At 49.2% G+C, this 20,075-nt stretch overlaps 1 protein-coding gene across 1 annotated transcript in view; it reads right to left on the bottom strand.

Annotated features, from left to right (window-relative positions):
• lrp5 (low density lipoprotein receptor-related protein 5) overlaps window positions 1–15,100 on the bottom strand; it is an 83,778-nt gene extending 68,678 nt beyond the window's left edge. Inside the window, exons 1-2 of the mRNA XM_064311964.1 lie at window positions 14,847–15,100; window positions 1,215–1,415 (exon numbers count right to left, since the gene is read on the bottom strand). Coding sequence (XP_064168034.1) covers window positions 1,215–1,415; window positions 14,847–14,904 — 259 coding nt within the window. The 5' untranslated portion in view covers window positions 14,905–15,100. The remainder of the gene's footprint in view (window positions 1–1,214; window positions 1,416–14,846) is intronic.
• Between the last annotated feature and the right edge of the window lie 4,975 nt (window positions 15,101–20,075).

Raw genomic sequence — 20,075 nt, 5'->3', positions numbered from 1 at the left:
AACCAGCTTTGCCCAGCTAGAGACCAGCCTTGACAACCCACAGACCAGCTATAACCAGCTACAAGTGCTGAAAACACAGCTGAAACCTTCATAAACCATCTTAAAAATCCCACAGCTGGTCATAGCTGGAATCTCCAGCAGGGTTTTCATACAGTACCACCATACAGCAGGACATCTACGGAAGCAATTTAGGTTAAGCATCTTGGTCCAGTGTACCAGGTGCAATGCCCCACCTGAGAAACTAGCCCAGCACCCTTTTAAAAAGGCACAAGGCCCAGGTGCCTAAGCACTACCGCACAGCCGTGCAGGTAAATCTGAGCGCAGGCAGGTCTCCACACCGCCTCCTCTCCTCAACGCAGGGAACTGCGTTCACAAAGGCAGGAACACTGAGCCTGGATCAGCTTTCCACAGCCACACTGCAAAACCTCCTCCATTACGAGCCAAAAGGCTAAAACTGACCCCAGATCAGGCCGCCGTGCCGATGAGGCATCCCATTACATTTTTTACATTACATTCATTTGGCAGACGCTTTTATCCAAAGCGACGTACAAAAAGTGCATTTCATGGTCGTAGACAATTGCTAAACACGGGTTCAGTAAGGTGCAGGAGCAGGACTGCTGATGCAGGAGCAGCTTTCCTCTGTTCATTTACCAGCTTTTACCCATAATGAACAAAAAAGGCAAAACTGATCCCAGCTCAGTGCTCTCTAAGGCAGCTTTACGGCAACTCAACACGCCATTAAAAGCACACGGGAAGCACAAAGACGGTGCTCAAACACTGCGCCAGCTGCACTGCGTCTTTTAATAACATTACAGGCATTTAGCAGATGCTCTTAGAGGGACTTACACATTGCATCCAGTTACACAGCTGGATGTGTACTGAAGCAATGCAGGTTAAGTACCTTTAGCTCAAGGGCAGTGTCCTACCCAGTAATGGAACCAGTGACCTTTTAGGTTATAAGTTACTCTACAGTTATGTAGCTTACTCTACAGGGTTGGAGTCCTGATCGATGTGGTCACTTCTGGCACTACGATCCTTACTTCTCTCTAGTGTTTCTTTTGCACCTCTACATCGTGAACCAATGCACTTGTTGTACGTCGCTCTGGATAAGAGCGTCTGCTAAATGCCTATAATGTAATGTAATAAGTTCAGTTCCTAACCCATTATGCTACACTGCCGTACGAAGGGTGGGGGTGTAAGTTCGGGACGCCTACCGCCGCTGGACTGGTTGTAGTACGTCTGCTTGACGGCTTCCTCGCTGACGTCCGTCCAGAAGATCAGGCCCTCGGAGAACAGGAAGTCCACCGCCGCAGCGTCCTCCAGGCCGCTGACTACCACCGCCGACTCCGCCCACCCCGCCTCGGCGTCCACCAATCGCACGTCTCTTCGGTTCGCGAACAGCAACAGCGGCGATCCTGCGATGAGGAGGTGTTAGGGTTAGAAATAATTGTAAATGACTATCACCTCTACTGGTACTTCCCACCTCACGCACACACACACACAGACACACACACACAAATGCACGCACACAAGCTGCAGGAATAAAACATTGAGGTCACTGTACAAGTTTAAAAAAAACAAAGAGGAGCTCCACCAATCACTGAGCATGTAGGTAACAACCAATAGAAGAACACCAATGGTGACCGGTGGACACTTTCTCACCGGCACCGCTTCCAGGGTTCCTGTGCGAATCATCAGGAAGTAGCCAGAGATTTTCCACCAATCGCAGTCGAGTGTTGTTCCGTTGTTTGTCACCAGTGTTCTCTGCGATTGGTGGAGCGGCCCTGCCTTTGCTATGGGCAAGGTGACATAACAACAGTCTTATTAATCCGGCGTGTTTCAGGGGTTCACAACAGCCAGCGTGCCTAGCGTCCACAGAGAGCCTGAGTGCACGTGGGCATTTATCAGCATAACACAGCACACCATAGTGACGAGAACAGGCCGTTCAGCCCAACAATGCGCACCATTTTCCTGCCTAAATCAGCGCTCTGATTACCAACAGACACGATAGTATCTAACACCGTATTAAGCCAGGTCTTGGAAAATCCCCAGAGTTTGCAGCGCGCTGCTCCAAGCCCAAATAAGCGACTCGATCGGGAGCGGAAGGTTGTCGTAAAACGGCTCTGCCCGCGCCGTACGCCCCGCCCCCCCCGTCCCGTTTACTCCCAAAATACGAGCGCCTGAATCGCGCTCGTGAGCCGGCCCCCTGGCCGCCAGCCGCGCTGTCGTCCCGTGAGAGCGCAGGCCTGCCGGAGCGCTCTCCTCCGCAACACATGCTCCCAAGCTGTGGCTTCTGTTCTCTCCCCAGCACAGCAGCTAACCGCACGCAGACACTTCTGTGCAGCTCTGTGCAGACGCACAGTCGCAGACACTTCTGTGCAGCTCTGTGCAGAGGCAGAGTTACAGACACTGCTGAGCAGCTCTGTGCAGACGCAGAGTCACAGACACTGCTGAGCAGACGCAGAGTCACAGACACTTCTGAGCAGACGCAGAGTCACAGACACTTCTGTGCAGACACAGAGTCACAGACACTTCTGTGCAGAGGCAGAGTCACAGACACTTCTGTGCAGAGGCAGAGTCACAGACACTTCTGAGCAGACGCAGAGTCACAGACACTTCTGTGCAGACACAGAGTCACAGACACTTCTGTGCAGAGGCAGAGTCACAGACACTTCTGTGCAGAGGCAGAGTCACAGACACTTCTGTACAGCTCTGTGCATGATCCGGAGTCACAGACACTGCTGAGCAGCTCTGTGCATGACGCAGAGTCACAGAAACTTCTGTGCAGAGGCAGAGTCACAGACACTTCTGTACAGCTCTGTGCATGATCCGGAGTCACAGACACTGCTGTGCACCTCTGTGCATGACGCACATCCCTGGGCGATGCAACGGCCAATTATATGCCGCCCAGCGAGGCAGTCACCACGGTAACCACTGGCACAGTTCATACTGGATACCAGACTACCGGGCCCATCCACACACTGGAACAGAGCCTTAACAAATACCAGACCATGGGGCCCATCCACACACTGGAACAGAGCCTTAACAGGTACCAGACCATGGGGCCCATCCACACACTGGAACAGAGCCTTAACAGATACCAGACCATGGGGCCCATCCACACACTGGAACAGAGCCTTCACAGGTACCAGACCATGGGGCCAATCCATTACATTACAGGGATTTAGCAGACACTCTTATCCAGAGCGACTCACACAACTTCTTACATTTGCATCCATTTATACAGTTGGATTTATACTGAAGCAATGCAGGTTAAGCACCTTGCTCAAGGGTACAATGGCAGTGTCCTACCAGGGAAGCGAACCTGAGACCAGCTCCTTACCCATTATACTACACTGCCGCCTCACCCACACAGTGAATTAGTGGACCAACATACAGAGCCACTCCTATTTTCCCACACCTTCTTGTCCTCCCGGCTGTTGAGTCACCTGATTTCATACCAAGCGGAGGCATTCCATGACCTTTGTGTGCATTTCCCCCTGCAGACAGCGCAGTGTCCCGTTACACGCCTCACTGCGCACAACTGCGCACAACTGCGCATCGCTCAGGAGAAAAAAAAGAAAAAAAAAGGCAGCTCTTCTCGTCTGACACGTCCAGTCCCCCGGGTGACGAGCCTAAACCCTGTTACACACCGCGGCTGCGATGCCAGACCCCTTTCTGGCCTCCGTGTGCCCTACTTTGACAGAGAGATGGGAGATGGGAGGGTGCTCCCCTTATTCTAGAAACTGCAAGAAACAAGGCAGCTGGACGGATTTAAGTTCTGCTTGATGTCTGATCCATTGGTGCGTCACGCTAACATTGTTCACATTAACGCCGAAAAGGAAACGTGTCTGTAAACGACGAGCGGCAAACTGTCTGAGCACCATTCGGCTCTCATTCGCACGGCCCCCAAAAACGGGAGGGTTTCTGGGTAAGGGCTGTCTGTGCAATCAGGGCAAATGACTGTGGAGTTAGGAGTGGGGTGGGGTGTGGCACCACGGTGGGGGGGGGGGGAACTGCCGTCAGTGCTGAAATGGTGCCGACGCGTCTCAACGCCACAGAGACTCTTCTCTTCGAGCAACGTTATCTGCGACATCCGGAACATTCTTTGGCCGGCCGGAGAACACCTGGCGGCAAGATTTTCCCCGAGTCTGACTTTAAGAAAAGAAAAGAAAAGAAAAGAAAAGAAAAAAAAAAGAACAGAAGTGAAAAAAGATTCCACCTGGAGAGGGATAAAGAGGAAAGAACACGGAACACCGGGTGGAACGCTCAACTTCCTGCGCTCCGCTCGGGCTGAGAGGAAATGCAGCAAGTGTGTCAGAGCTGAACACAGCGCAAGAGAGCTTAACACTGAACACTGAACGCAGTGCGAGAGAGCTTAACGCTGAACAGTGTGAGAGAGCTTAACACTGAACACAGTGTGAGAGAGCTGAACACTGAACACAGTGTGAGAGAGCTTAACGCTGAACACAGTGTGAGAGAGCTTAACACTGAACACAGTGTGAGAGCTTAACACTGAACCGTGTGAAGGCTACTGAACACAGTGTGGAGAGTAACATAAGCAGTGAGAGTAACGCTGAACACGTGTGAGAGAGCTTAACACTGAACCAGTGTGAGAGAGCTTAACACTGAACACAGTGTGAGAGAGCTTAACACTGAACACAGTGTGAGAGAGCTGAACACTGAACACAGTGTGAGAGAGCTTAACGCTGAACACAGTGTGAGAGAGCTTAACACTGAACACAGTGTGAGAGAGCTTAACACTGAACACAGTGTGAGAGAGCTTAACGCTGAACACAGTGTGAGAGAGCTTAACACTGAACACAGTGTGAGAGAGCTTAACACTGAACAGTGTGAGAGAGCTTAACGCTGAACACAGTGTGAGAGAGCTGAACGCTGAACACAGTGTGAGAGCTGACGCTGACAGTGGAGAGAGCTTAACCTGAACCAGTGTGAGAGAGCTGAACGCAGTGTGAGAGAGCTTAACGCTGAACGCAGTGTGAGAGAGCTTAACGCTGAACACAGTGTGAGAGAGCTTAACACTGAACACAGTGTGAGAGAGCTGAACGCTGAAAGCAGTGTGAGAGAGCTGAACGCTGAACACAGTGTGAGAGAGCTTAACGCTGAACGCAGTGTGAGAGAGCTGAACACAGTGCGAGAGCTTAACGCTGAAAGCAGTGTGAGAGAGCTTAACACTGACGTGTGAACTGAACACAGTGAGAGAGCTTAACACTGAACACAGTGTGAGAGGGCTTAACGCTGAACACGGTGAGTGTGTAAGAGCTGAACATTGAACATGGTGTGTAAAAACAGAACACAGTAAGTGTGTTCACTTTCCGTGTTCAGCCCTTACACACTTACCGTGTTCAGTCCTTGCACACTCACTGTGTTCAGTGTGTAAGAACTGAACATGGTAGATGTGCAAGAGCTGAACCATGAACACGGTAAGTGTGTAAGAGTTGAACATTAGTGGTGTCACATTAGGAAGCAGGTCTTCTGCACTTTGCCCGTTTATAAAGGTGCTGGGGGTACCCCTTCTTTATCTGCAAAACAGCACCTTTATAAACGGGCAAAGTGCAGAAGACCTGCTTCCTGCTTCGTTATGTGACACCACTAATGTTCAACTTTATCTCAAACCCTACATGCCAGCCAGATCCCTCCGTTCTGCTACCTCAGGACGCCTAGCACCTCCCCCTCTTCGCACCTGCACTTCCAGAACACGTCTCCTGTCTGTTCTGACCCCACGATGGTGGAATGACCTCCCTGTGGAGGTCAGAACAGCTGAGACACTGACCCATTTCAAACGACGACTGAAGACTCACCTCTTCAGGCTGCACCTCTCCCCATCCCTCCCTACCCCCCTGTAAATGACTGTAAGCTTAGGGTTGTAACTAGGCAGCTGTTTCGTAGGTGACTTAGGTGCATTAACTGTCTTAACTACTGCTTGTATTTTTTCCATAAACTGCGTTGTTGCCGTTCTCGTTGTTAGTGTTAATCAGTTTAACCATCAGGGTCCAAGTTGAACTATGCGGTTGTTCCCTGCACTTGGACCGGTACTTCTCTCCAGGGGTTTCGTCATACTTGTTCCTGGTTATGGTTATACACTTTGTTGTATGTCGCTCTGGATAAGAGCGTCTGCCAAATGCCTGTAATGTAATGCACTAAACCCTCCCCACAGGGTCACACTGAGCCCCCCCGAAACACAGCTCAGCAACCCAGAGACACAGAGCCCTGTACATGGCCAATTCAATTCAATTTTATTTCATTTGTATAGCACTTTTTTACAGAGAACTGTCACAAAGACACTTAACAGAGTAGCAAGGCAAGAGGCAGAGCAAACAGCAAACGCCAGGCCTGAACCCCAAAATAGCAAGTACATGAGGTTAAAAAAAAAAAAAAAAAAAAAAAAAACTCCCAGTGCGGAGAAACCCCTCAAACGACAGCGAGAAAAAAACTCCCCAATGGGAAGAAATGTGGAGAGGAACCCGGCTGTAGAGGGGAGCCCATCCTCCACTGGCCGGCCTGGAGTAAGGTCTCTCTCCACGGCAGAGTTCCCAGGCGGCGACGGCCGTTAGCGGACGATACGCGGCTAGCAGACCGAGCGGTGGGAGGAGCCAGGAAGAGGCGCTGACAAGACCGACAAATTCTTTACGGATTTATGGCGGCGCGGGAACGCCGGCGGCGCACCTGTACCTGCGGCGCGGGCAGGTGGGGACGGGCCCTCCTCGGGGGCCCAGGGGCGCCGCAGACAGGCCCGATCCCCGCCGCTTCCGCTCCCGACATGGCACAAACCCGGCTAACCACAATTTACAGCCCCCCCTCACTCCCACCACCCCCCAGCACCCCACAGCCCTGCCACAGCCCCCCCTCAGCCCTCACCCCCCACCCCCCAGCCCAGCCACAGCCCCCCCTCAGCCCCCCCCAGCCCTGCCTCAGCCCCCCCAGCCACCCCCCAGCCCCAGCCCCAGCCCACCCACCCCCAGCCCCCGCCGCACTGCCAGCTCGCCCCAGAAAGACCTGTGGGCCACTCCACAGAGACGAGCTCCTAGATTCAGAGTCTGCGGTTCTGATAACAATTTATTTTTTTTTAATTGCAAATGGTTGTCTAAAAATCTGTCGTTTTTTCCTAGTTACATTACGTTTATTTGGCAGGCGCTTTAATCGGAAGCGACATACTGTAAGTGCATACCAAAAGGTTGCTGGAACAACTACAAAACTGATAAGGTCTGATAAGGTACAATACTCATTACGTAACAGCTATCCATAGCCACGAACACATTAAGTCCAGTTCAAACAGTAAGCATAGGCTAAGTCAGAAAGTAAGTCAAACTAGGAAGCATGACGATGAGCTACAACATCAAGATAACAATACAGGTGCAATATAAGTGCTGGATGGAGATACAAGTGTATCGTGAAAGTGCCACGAGAACAAATTATGAGAATTCAAGCGATAAGAGGGATCCTAGATTGGGAGTGCTCAATCTAGAAATCAAATTTAAAATCGAACTTGTCCACCCTTAAAACAGTCAAATAACAGCACCCTGTCCCCCAACAGTCACGACCAGCAGGACCCACCATACCACCAAACCCGAGACGGGTAGCACATGGTAGACTGGCTTCCAAGCCAGTCGATCCGTAGGCCTGCGTTACCCTGCAAGTACTAACCAAATTTCTCTTAATCCACTGATAAGGTACATTAAATGCTATGTAAAAGTTGTGTAAGTCGCTCTGGATAAGAGCGTCTGCTAAATGCCTGTAATGTAATAATGTAAACCCAGCACCCTGCTCCCCAACACCCTGTCCCCCAACACCCTCCTCTCCAACACCCTGTCCCCCAGCACCAGGGACCAGCTTACCAGCAGGATCCCCATACCACCAAACCCAGCACCCTGCTCCCCAACACCCTGTCCCCCAACACCTTGCTCCCCAGCACCCAGGACCAGCTTACCAGCAGGACTCACCATACCACCAAACCCAGCACCCTGCTCCCCAACACCCTGTCCCCCAGCACCCGGGACCAGCTTACCAGCAGGACTCGCCATACCACCAAACCCAGCACCCTGCTCCCCAACACCCAGTCCCACAACACCCTGTCCCCCAAAAGCCAGGACCACTACCAGCAGGACTCACCATACCACCAAACCCAGCACCCTGCTCCCCAACACCCAGTCCCACAACAGCCAGGACCACCTGCAAAACCCGCCATACCGCCAAACACACTAAAACTGCGGCAATAAGAGATTCCACTGAAGGAGCGCCTATCAGGACCCTTTAACACCCCAATACATACCTGCATAGATGCATGTACACTGTCTACACATATACACACAGTCTACACACATACACACAGTCTACACACAGTCTACACATATACACACATACACACAGTCTACACATATACACACATACACACTGTCTACACATGTACACACTGTCTACACACATACACACAGTCTACACACAGTCTACACATATACACACATACACACAGTCTACACATATACACACATACACACTGTCTACACATGTACACACTGTCTACACACATACACACAGTCTACACACAGTCTACACATATACACACATACACACAGTCTACACATATACACACATACACACTGTCTACACATATACACACATACACACTGTCTACACATATACACACAGTCTACACATGTACACACTGTCTACACATGTACACAGACTACACATGTACACACTGTCTACACACATACACACAGTCTACACACAGTCTACACATATACACACATACACACATACACACTGTCTACACATATACACACATACACACTGTCTACACATATACACACAGTCTACACATGTACACACTGTCTACACATGTACACAGACTACACATGTACACACAGTCTACACATGTACACAGACTACACATGTACATACTGTCTACACATGTACACACAGTCTTACACATGTACACAGACTACACATGTACACACAGTCTACACATGTACACAGACTACACATGTACACACAGTCTACACATGTACACACTGTCTACACATGTACATACTGTCTACACATGTACACACAGTCTTACACATGTACACACTGTCTACACATGTACACACTGTCTACACATGTACACACTGTCTACACATGTACACACAGTCTACACATATACACACTGTCTACACACATACACACTGTCTACACACATACACACTGTCTACACATGTACACACTGTCTACACACAGTCTACACATGTACACACAGTCTACACATGTACACACTGTCTACACATATACACACAGTCTACACACATACACACAGTCTACACACATACACACAGTCTACACATGTACACACTGTCTACACATGTACACACTGTCTACACATATACACACAGTCTACACAAATACACACTGTCTACACATGTACACACTGTCTACACATGTACACACTGTCTACACATGTACACACTGTCTACACATGTACACACAGTCTACACACTGTCTACACATGTACACACTGTCTACACATGTACACACAAAGAGTCTACATATATACACAAACACACATGCGCACACGAACACACACAAATGCATGCATGCACAAGCAAGCAGACACACACATACACATATATGAATATATACTCGTACACACACACACACACACACAAAAGCACCCACACATACACAGACACAATTGTCTCTCACAATCTCTCAGACGTGCACACATTCAAACACGTGCGCACACACATACACACACAGATACACATTCACTCAAATAAACAAGTTCACTCTCTCTCACACACACACACACACAAACATGCAAACACACACACGCACAGCACACAGGCCCAACAGAGAACCAGCACCCGGGCCCCACTTTAGTTTCACTCATTCTGTGTTGCTCACACGCCCGTTCACGGTTCTTACAAAAACACCAGAAGCTACCGAACGCCCCACCAGTAAGTTCTTCCGAGAGCCCTGCGTTTTTTTTTCTTTCTATCTTTTTTTTGTTTTTTTTTCCTGGAGGGACGAGGGTTCTGGCCCGGCACGCCGCGCGCGGGCGGCTGTGGTCAGCTCAGGTGACCGGCTGAGCCATTGTGCCGTACCGGATTTTCCGGTCCTGCAAAAGCGGGACAGGGAGCACCTGGGAGGGCCCCACCAGACCATTGTGGAGGGGGGGGGGGGGGGGGGGGGGCATAAGGGAACAGCTGAGGAGTCCTGGCATGTCACTGGGATCAACCATAACTTTTGCAGGGAAGGGGGGGGGGGGGGGAGGAGTCACAGGAAGTGTCTAGAAAGTAGTCCAGCCCTAAAAACAAGCATGTTCCCACCTACACACCATCCGGGGTGAGAATTTCTCACCCCCAACTCCCCCCCCCCCCCCCCCCACCACCATCTGTTTAGGTTGTTAGCAAAATAAATAAAAATACCCGACTCAGACTGGTTACAGCATGTGTGTTTGGGGGGGGGGAGGAAAGGTGTGTGAAAGAGCAGGGGGAGGAACGGGGGGGCCTTCAGACACAGACATCCGTCCCTGACTACACCCCCCACAGCCCCCCCCCCCATCCTACCCCATTTATATTAAGCAACAAACAGCTAACGCACGTTTATCAAACCGTGCAGGAAAACCCACGGAAGATTACTGCCGTTTTCTTTCTTCCACCCCCCCGCCACCCCACCCCACCCCCCCCCCCGCAGTATAAAAAAAAAGATCAAGCCCACACCTCGCCAGGAAAGCAGTTTTGCCACCATATTTACTGCAGTCTAGACTCTCAGGAGAAAAATGGTGGGGGGGGGGGGGAGTTCCAAGAAAAATAAATCTTTATTTAGCATGTCCTTCTGCTATATTATTTCCATGTTAGCACATTCCCAGTGACAAAAAAAATGTTCACATACTTACAAAAAAAAAAAAACATTTACCACTGCGTTTCACATTTTATCCTTCAATTACATCTCATCTTTCTTCTTTATTAGTTGGGAATAAATTAAGCCAAACGCATTATAATGTTCTGAGGGACCTCTGTCATGACTGTAAAACCTTTTGACGTTCCACCAGTTTCTTAGCAGTTTCTCCCTCTTTTCCACAAAGGCACAAAAAAATAATAATAATAATCCTGGGTGTTCCAGACCTCACTTTCGGTGGGTTTCCGTTAAAATGACACTTGCCAAACCTATACATTCCAACACACTGCATCAGGCAAAAAAAGGCTCTTTTGGTGAAAGAGTCAGAAATATATATATATATATTTTTTTTTTAGTTTTCTAAAAATGAGTAGTGCGTACCGAGCAGCCAGGCTGAGAAAGGGTGGCGGGGGCTGCCCGTAATGAGGAAACGAAAGCGCGTATGGCCCGGGCGCTCCTGAGCGACAAGCTTTGTCTATTCAGCACCCAGCAGCCCCTTCTGTGGCCCTCTCATTCACAGCGCCGGAGCAAAGCTAATCAAGAACTTTAATTCCCACATTAACATAATGAAGGACCCGAGTGACTTCTAACAAACGGGGGGGGGGGGGGCAGGCGAACCCCCGTCCAGTCTGGCAGACGCAATCGGGGAGCCGCAGAGCCTCGTCGCTCCGCTCTTTGGTTTAAAAAAAAAAAAAAAAAACCCCGGCTGAAAGATTCATCGCCTCTCTGCCCGAAAAAGTGCTGTTTGGTTTGGATTTAGAGAGAGAAAGAAGGAAAGTTAAAGGCACACAAAACCTCTCTGATGATGTTAACAAATCAAGGGAGGTAAAAAAAGCCATTCAGACCAGGTGGCAGAGAGCAGCACTGCTGGAGACACACTCCTGCTCCGCTCCACGGTGTTACACTTACACACACACGCACGCAGACACACACAGACACACACACGTACACAGACGCACGCACGCACACACACATGCAGCATGCGCACACACACACAGACAGACATATGCATACGCACAGACACACACGTGCATGCATACACACGCACGCACAGACACGCACACACACACGCATGCACGCACAGAAACACACACGCACGCAGACGCACGTACACACACACTCATGCACGTACACACGCGTGCAGACACACGCGTACACACACATACACAGACGCACGCACACATGCAGCATGCACGCACACACACACACAACACACACAGACAGACACATGCATACGCAGACACACACGCATGCATGCATACACAGACTCATACATGTACACACAAACACACGCGCATTCACAAGCACACACACTCACCATGCATGCACACACAGATACACACATGCACGTGCATGCACACACACACTAACTCACTCAAACTCATAGACAGACGCATGTAAATGCACATAACTCACACACACACACCCAACCATACAAAATACACACACATTAACTGCACACAAAAAACTTAGACATGCATCACACACAAAACTTACACAAACACACTTCAAACATAAACAAGCAAACACACACACAGTTTTAGTGTTTGAACACTCCCTAAAAACAGCCTGTGACTTTTTTTCCGTCACGAGTGGAGTGTCACCCAACACCTTGACTTCTACCCGCTCGCTCCAGCCCTCCTTCCTCCACCACTGTCTCGCGCTGACCGCTCTTTTCCGGGCCTACTCTCGTGGACATAACAAATGCAAAACGCAGGATACGCCAGAGGTCCGACCGGCGGGAGGTACGACCAGCAAGGAAAAGTCTCTCGCGTTCCTGAATATGCGCCTTGTGTACGCACCTTTGACATGTCTAAACCCGAGCGTTAATTGAGAGAACTCGGGAATGCTTTAGACAAAAAACCATCGCCGGCAGAAAGATGCTTCATGCACGACAACTAGGCAACAATGGCCCACAGACCGGCGGAGCACCCCAGTCCGTTAATGACAAAACCGTTTCCACCAAACCTGCAGCAGCAGGCTCGCATTTTTTTTTTTTTTGCCCAAAGTCAGAAACTCTAGAAAAGTCTTCCACAGCCCTTCTGGGAACTCTTCCCACCAAATACTTGTAAATCACCGACACGCCACTACTCTGGTCCGCTCCTAAGTGCGGAACACAGCCGATAATTAGTGTACTTAAATTGTTTTTAAAAATTTGCATGTCCATTAAAGACGTGCCAGAAGATTTACATGTCAATCCCCAAGCTACGCATGCACGTCGCGTTGCGCACTTGCTTTTTAACACCATTAGATTCTGAAAGACTCAAACCGTGCCCGCTGAGGAGGGCCGGGAGGTGCAGCCGGGGGAGAGTGCACGGTACATAAGGGGGGGAAATTCGACACTGACTCTTTCCAGGGGCATTCCCCTTCCACACCCTCATTAAGTTCAAGGATCTGGTGTTTTCGTCGTCGTCGTCGCCGTCCCCCTAATTCCGTTTCTATTGCACGGGCAGTCTTTTTTTTTCCACCAAACTGTTTCGTGTGCTTAAATAACCATGCTGCAAACGTTGCTCTAAGCGTGGTCTGAAGCTACGCGCCAGTTTCAACAAAGTGCAAATCTCAAGACTAATCTGTTAAAAAAACAGAGTGTGGGGTGGAACACTTGGAGACACAATGTTCACATTTTATTCCTTAAAAAACGTCTCAATTTTTATTACAGCATTACTGAACAGAAATGTGCGAGACCTTTTGAGACGAATTCTAAACGGCTGTTCAAAATGCTAAGCAGGCAAATTCTATGCAGGCTCTCCTTGTTTTTAATAAATTGATTTGAATAATACGGCGAAAGGTGTCAAAACACAATTAACAACAAACTGCACCACGATACTGCTTGAATCCTTCCTCGAATTAGGATCAATTAAATAGGCTATTTCGTATTATTACACTCGTTCTTTTGGTTCTTGTTTTAGAACACAAGTGAGCTCCATTATAAACAAAAACAAATTGCCCTTGACACAAATCTTGATTTCAAACCACTCGGGAAAATAAACGAGGACACCGGGTAAATCCAAAGACAAATTAAAACCCAACAACCGTGCAGTTGTCTGACAAACGATTTTTGTTATTTGTAAGAAAAGGCGAAAAAATATGTATGCTGATAAATCTTAATAGGCTGCTAATACTTGCGAAAAAAGTTACAGACAATCGTGAAAATATATAATGGTGATTTTAAAAGAAAAAAAATAACCGAAAAAACATAACTGAAATGGAAAAAATAAAATTCCATAAAACAAGGCAAACTTCATGAAACGTATTTCATGCAACCTATACTAAAATACCACTAATTTTCAAATGGTAGTTAAAATCCACATTATTGAAATACACACTAAACAAGTCAAATATTTTTTAACACGGGGGGGAGTGACAATTCTCAGTGATGCTAATTTGATTTCGTGTGGTTTCCCTTTGCAGTAATCTGAACATTTTCTGATTAACTTGCTTATATTTTCGCGTTTGCCATTTAAGTAGCAGTTGTTATTGAAGCCAGTCAAACGGCTCTAAACTTTCTTGGACACCCGACACCGAGGCCTCGGGAGTTGGCTTTTGAAATAACTTTTTTTTTCTCCCCTCGCCTTACCTTTAGACCGAAACAGAATTGCACATTGTTCTCCACAAAATGTTGGCGGAAAAAAACACATATTGTTCATAAAAGTAGGTTAAACTCGAACTCATTCGACACGAGACTTTAAAATAAAATAACGCGGACAGTGAGAGCTACGTCGACTTTCGTAAACCAAAGTCACAAAACACATGTGCGAACAGAAATTAAACGCAGAGACGCATACGACAAAATTGCATTATTATCCATTACAACGCAAAAAAACAATGACCTTTATAGCACGAAAATCTCGAACTCAATCGAGCGGCCGTGCTGCTGGGGTTTCAGCAACTACGTTTCTCCATACACCAACTCCGAGAGATCGGGAACAAAAAAAAGTATTTTAACTTACCATTAACTACAAAGACCAGGCTACTGTAGAAAAGTATTCCCGCAAGTAAAATCTCCATTGCAATCGCGTCTAACTTCAAATCCCGCTCACTCCGGCCCCATTCTTCGAGCTATTTGCGCTTAAAAAATAAAGTTTGTATCCGACGGGGTGATTCGATCGCCACTTTGTTAAAGACTCAACTCCAGCCAGCTATGATCCCAGCAGAACCACGGCAGCGGCTGACAGCGGAAACTGCGTGACGTCACTGGACATACTCCACCAGCGTACAGTCCGGCGCCGAGTTTAATAGCGCAGTTAACTGAATAAACTGACTTACGGGTCCTCCTCGGCCAAAAAAAAAAAAAAAAAATTAAGATTGATAACGGTAATGACATAAACAGCATCGACTGCTTAAACCGTATCTTACGCGCATGTTAGCATGACATTTTTAATTTCATTTGATAAGCCAAATCTTATTTGTGACGCTGTTACACAATTTAAAAACATTTTCTACTTGTACAAACTGCAGGTCACCTAAAGTAAACGTTTCTTATAACAACCTAATTGGCTAAACTCTCAAGTTATCCGCATATGAATGCCAGTTCGGAATTTTTTGGACAACAATATTCGCAGCGTCGTAATTTAATAGAGCGCCTTACCAAAGCAAGAATGGCATCGAAACGTCTTGGAAAATTATTACTCTGTTGAACTTATTTAAAACGTTAAACGCTTGCAAAGAGTTTCAAGATGTTGAGTATTAAAACAAGAAATAACCGAGTAGGCTAGACATGTTGCCATTCCAACTTACATGCATATTTGTCGTTTCTCTTTAATGTACTGTGCGATAAAAGGGTCTTTATGCTGTAATCTATTAGTTCAGAGTTTTCTACAGTGCATACCACTTACCATATGAGTTATACAATTCCCAGCATGGACATACATACATACATTCGCTCACGCACACGCAAATATACACACACACACACACACACACACAGTGCCACTGCACCACTGGGGCATTTAATGATGGTGACAATTGTGACCTCAAAAGAATATTGACTGATAGTATTCACAAATAATAATTGTAGATTATTAGACAGGAATAGGGCGGCACTGACCCCTACGTATCAGTGTGTGAGTCAATAACCAGTGAATGTTGTGTGTGCCCTGTGATGGATTGGCGAACTGTCCAGAGTGTACTCCTACCTCTCGCCCAATGCAAGCTGGGATAGGCTCCAGCACCTCCCGCGACTCCAACCAGGAATAAGCGGGTATAGATGATGGATGGATGGTTAGAAATGAATAAAACAGTTTGAAATCAAACATGTAACATCTGTATTTTGGTACATTCTAAAGACAAAGGAATATGGAAAAAGGGGATGTTATGTTATGTTATTTTTCAAACATTTGGTGATCACAACAAAAGAAAATACAAAATGAATATTAAAAAATTATTAAAGATGAGTAAAGCAGGCCTGTGACACTCTTTAAAAATGGTCTAAAAATATTAATTATTAAAAGGGGAGTTAGATGTCAGTGCTATGTTTCTAAAGTAAACATACTGTGTCCTTATCCAGCCATGTTCATAAAATAAAACATTTTCAGGATCAGTATGAATTTTACACACTGCAGCCCATTTAGGTCTATAGAGCCCCTGTCACAACTGAGACAGAGAGATGTTGAACACCATGCATCCCATAAACCCTCGGCTGATAGATGTCGGACCGCCCCTCAGTCCCAGTGCCGAATTTGACTCTCGCAACGACTCTGCGCAAGCGATGCAGCAGAGAGAGGTGGATGAGGGAAGGAGAGAGAGAGAGCGGGAGAGAGAGAATGAGGAAAAAGAACCAATACAAAAAGAGGGAGAGAGATGGACATGGAGATGGAGAGATAAAGAGGGGGGGAGACAGACGGAGAGAATGAGGGAAAGAGAAAGACAGAGAATGAGGAAAAAGAAGCAATAGGGGAGAGAGACATAGAGATAAAGAAAGAAGGGGGGACACAAAGAGAGAAAGAATGAGTGAAAGTGATATAGAGAGGGGGAGAGAATGAGAGAGAGAGAGAGAGAGAGAGAGGGATGTTCCAGACACTGTAATAACATGTGATGCTCTTTCCCCGGTAGAATTTGGAACATAGCATATGCTGCATCGGCTGGAGTTTCTCACTTGACAGACAAGGCATGAAATGTAGTCATGGGGGTAGAGAATGTCACCCACCCTGCCGATGCCCCCCCCCCCCCCCCCCCCCACTGAATCGCCTGGTCATACTTAATCTCCTTCTCCACGCCCGTTCCCTCACCCACGCTACTGTTTTTAAATGAATTGATGGATGAAGGCAAGCAGAGTCGCCCCGTATGCTAGACCAACGGAGCAAAAAGGAGAACGACAGCGCTGCCCCTAGGAGGATCCAGGAACTGCACCGTTGTCAGGCTGTCTCTCTCTCTCCAGCGGACGAGGAGATTTCAGACGACCTCTCCCTGTCCAATGCCTGGTTCAGTCCCTGATTGGACCAAAGTGGTTTTGAGTGTACTGGCCCATGAGTCACCCCCAAAACATGAGTGCCCCGCTACCAACAACAACAACAACAACAACAACAGCAACGACAATAGAGGAGACTGCATACAGTGTCAATTCATTTAATCTTTGTCTGTCCCATTTACATTTTTTAAAAAGAAAAGGTCCTTAGTCACACCTACACCCTAACTACGTGTTCCGTTATAGTCTGCACCTCGTCTTAAGTGTGGCATAATGTGTTTACTTTCCCTGAGATCAGCCTTCAGTGTCATTTGTTCTTTAAAAAAAAAAAAAAAAAAAATACCTACAGTAAAGTCGAAAAAGAGGCAGTTACGGAGTTTTTCCATCCCATAATGCATTTCAGCACTTTGGTAAGGCCTCCTGAGCCAGGCTGAAATGGCTCATCTGGCCAGGTGGCGCCAGACGTGACCGTTCACATCAATGCGTCAAAAAAATAACAAATTAATAATTGAAACAGAAACGGTTTCAAAAGGCGGACTGATTTGTTTCTCGGCACGAAACGCGCAGGGCAGCCGTACAACAGGAGAGAGCCAGAGAAAACGAGCGCTGTCTGTTCTCATAGAATTTTCGGTGGGGTGTGGGGGGGGGGCAAGAAAAGTAGAGAAGTGGGATAGAAGCTCTGGCAGAGACTGTCAAACCCCCGCCCAAACTGGCCCCCCGTGTGCGTGCGGTGTGCATGTGCGTGTGGTTTGTCTGCGTGTGCGTGCGGTTTGTTTGCATGTGCGTGTGTGTGCAGTCTGTCTGCGTGCGTGCAGTCTGCCCGCGTGTGCGTGCGTGCGGTTTGTTTGCGTGTGCGTGTCTGCGTGCGTGCAGTCTGTCCGCATGTGCGTGTGCGTGCAGTCTGTCCATGTCTGCGTGTGTGCAGTCTGTCTGCGTGTGCGTGCAGTCTGTCTGCGTGTGTGTCTGCGCGCGTGCAGTCTGTCTGCGTGTGTGTGTGCGTGCAGTCTGTCTGCGTGTGTGTCTGCGCGCGTGCAGTCTGTCTGCGTGTGTGTCTGCGTGCAGTCTGTCCGCGTGTGCGTGTGCGTGTGTGCAGTTTGTCCGCGTCTGCGTGTCTGCGTGCGTGCAGTCTGTCTGCGTGTGCGTGTCTGCGTGCGTGCAGTCTGTCTGCGTGTGCGCGGTTTGTCCGCGTGTGCGTGTGCGTGTGTGCAGTCTGTCTGCGTGTGCATGTCTGCGTGCGTGCAGTCTGTCTGCGTGTGCGTGCGTGTGCGTGCGGTTTGTCTGCGTGTGTGTGTGCGTGTGCGTGCGGACTGTTGTGCGTGTGTGCGTGCGGTTTGTTTGCGTGTGCGTGCGGTTTGTTTGCGTGTGCGTGCGGTTTGTTTGCGTGTGTGTGTGCGTGTGCGTGTGCGTGCGGACGGGCTGTGGAATGTCGGCCTCCCCGTCACCTGCACGGCTCTCGCCCGCGGCGTTCCTCTCAGATCCAGCCGGCCTGGTCCGGAAAAACAAAAAAACCCTCCAACATCTGCCCTCCTGTCGGTTACGGAGCAGCTCCTAAATGCGGGGGCTTTACGGCGGAGCGTGCCCCGCCTGCCTCACCGTAACCAACACCCCAACGTTCCCTAATAAAGGCCATCTGGGTGGAGCTGCCACTCACAGCAAAAAAAAAAAGGGGCGGGGCTTCAGCTTTAACACGGCGGCCATCTTTGTTCAGCGAGATTAGCACATCGCCCATCACTGGAAATTCATTAAACGCAGATTTTGCGCTCCTGACGTCCCAAAGTAGTGCAATTTCTGGCACACGCAGGCATGGCTGTCTGCCCCCCCCCCCCAATTCAACCCCCTCCCTCCTCCCCCCATCCCCCTCCATTTTTTGCCATGCTGGTCTTCCACCTCCAGTGCCAACGGGAGTGTGTTGCAAGAGCAGTTAGTCACGCAATTAGCGAGGGAAAACACGGATGAAGTACGCCGCCAAAAAAAAAAACGTTTCTCTGGCACCGGTGTCGGGGCAGAAAGGGGGGAGTCAGAGGTCTGCTAAATTAACTATGACAACATATTTTTTTAGCTCATTCTGTTCTGCTGAGAACACAGGTTTTGGCAGGGCTGAGAGGTACAGGGGTCCCTCTCCCGCACCACCGCGGCGGGAAATGGCGGGATTCAGCCGAGAGTTCGGCGGGAGTCTGTGCAAACAGGGCCGCTCCGTGAGTCACTTGCGTGCGTAGCTGACGGTTCGGGGGGTGGGGGGGGTGGTGAGGAAGGCGGCTTTTCCAGCACGCGGGTTTCTGATAAGAGCAGAGGCGTGCGCGGGGTGGGGGGGTAGGGGTGGGCACAAAGCAGCCGCGACCAGCGAGCCCGTTAGCGGAGCGGCGGCGACCGGCGAGCCCGTTAGCGGAGCGGTGGTGACCAGTGAGCCCGTTAGCGAAGCGACCAGCGAGCCCGTTAGCAGAGCGGTGGAGACCAGCGAGCCCGTTAGCAGAGCGGTGGAGACCAGCGAGCCCGTTAGCGGAGCGGCGGCGCCCAGCGAGCCCGTTAGCGGAGCGGCGGCGACCAGTGAGCTCGTTAGCAGAGCGGTGGAGACCAGCGAGCCCGTTAGCGGAGCGGTGGAGACCAGTGAGCCCGTTAGCGGAGCGGTGGAGACCAGCGAGCCCGTTAGCGGAGCGGCGGCGACCAGTGAGCTCGTTAGCAGAGCGGTGGAGACCAGCGAGCCCGTTAGCGGAGCGGTGGAGACCAGTGAGCCCGTTAGCAGAGCGGTGGAGACCAGCGAGCCCGTTAGCAGAGCGGT

Source organism: Anguilla rostrata, chromosome 16 (genome assembly GCF_018555375.3).
Source record: "Anguilla rostrata isolate EN2019 chromosome 16, ASM1855537v3, whole genome shotgun sequence".
Lineage (NCBI taxonomy): Eukaryota > Metazoa > Chordata > Actinopteri > Anguilliformes > Anguillidae > Anguilla > Anguilla rostrata.
The sequence above is the reverse complement of the archived record's forward strand: the minus strand, read 5'-3'. Positions and strand labels throughout refer to the sequence as shown.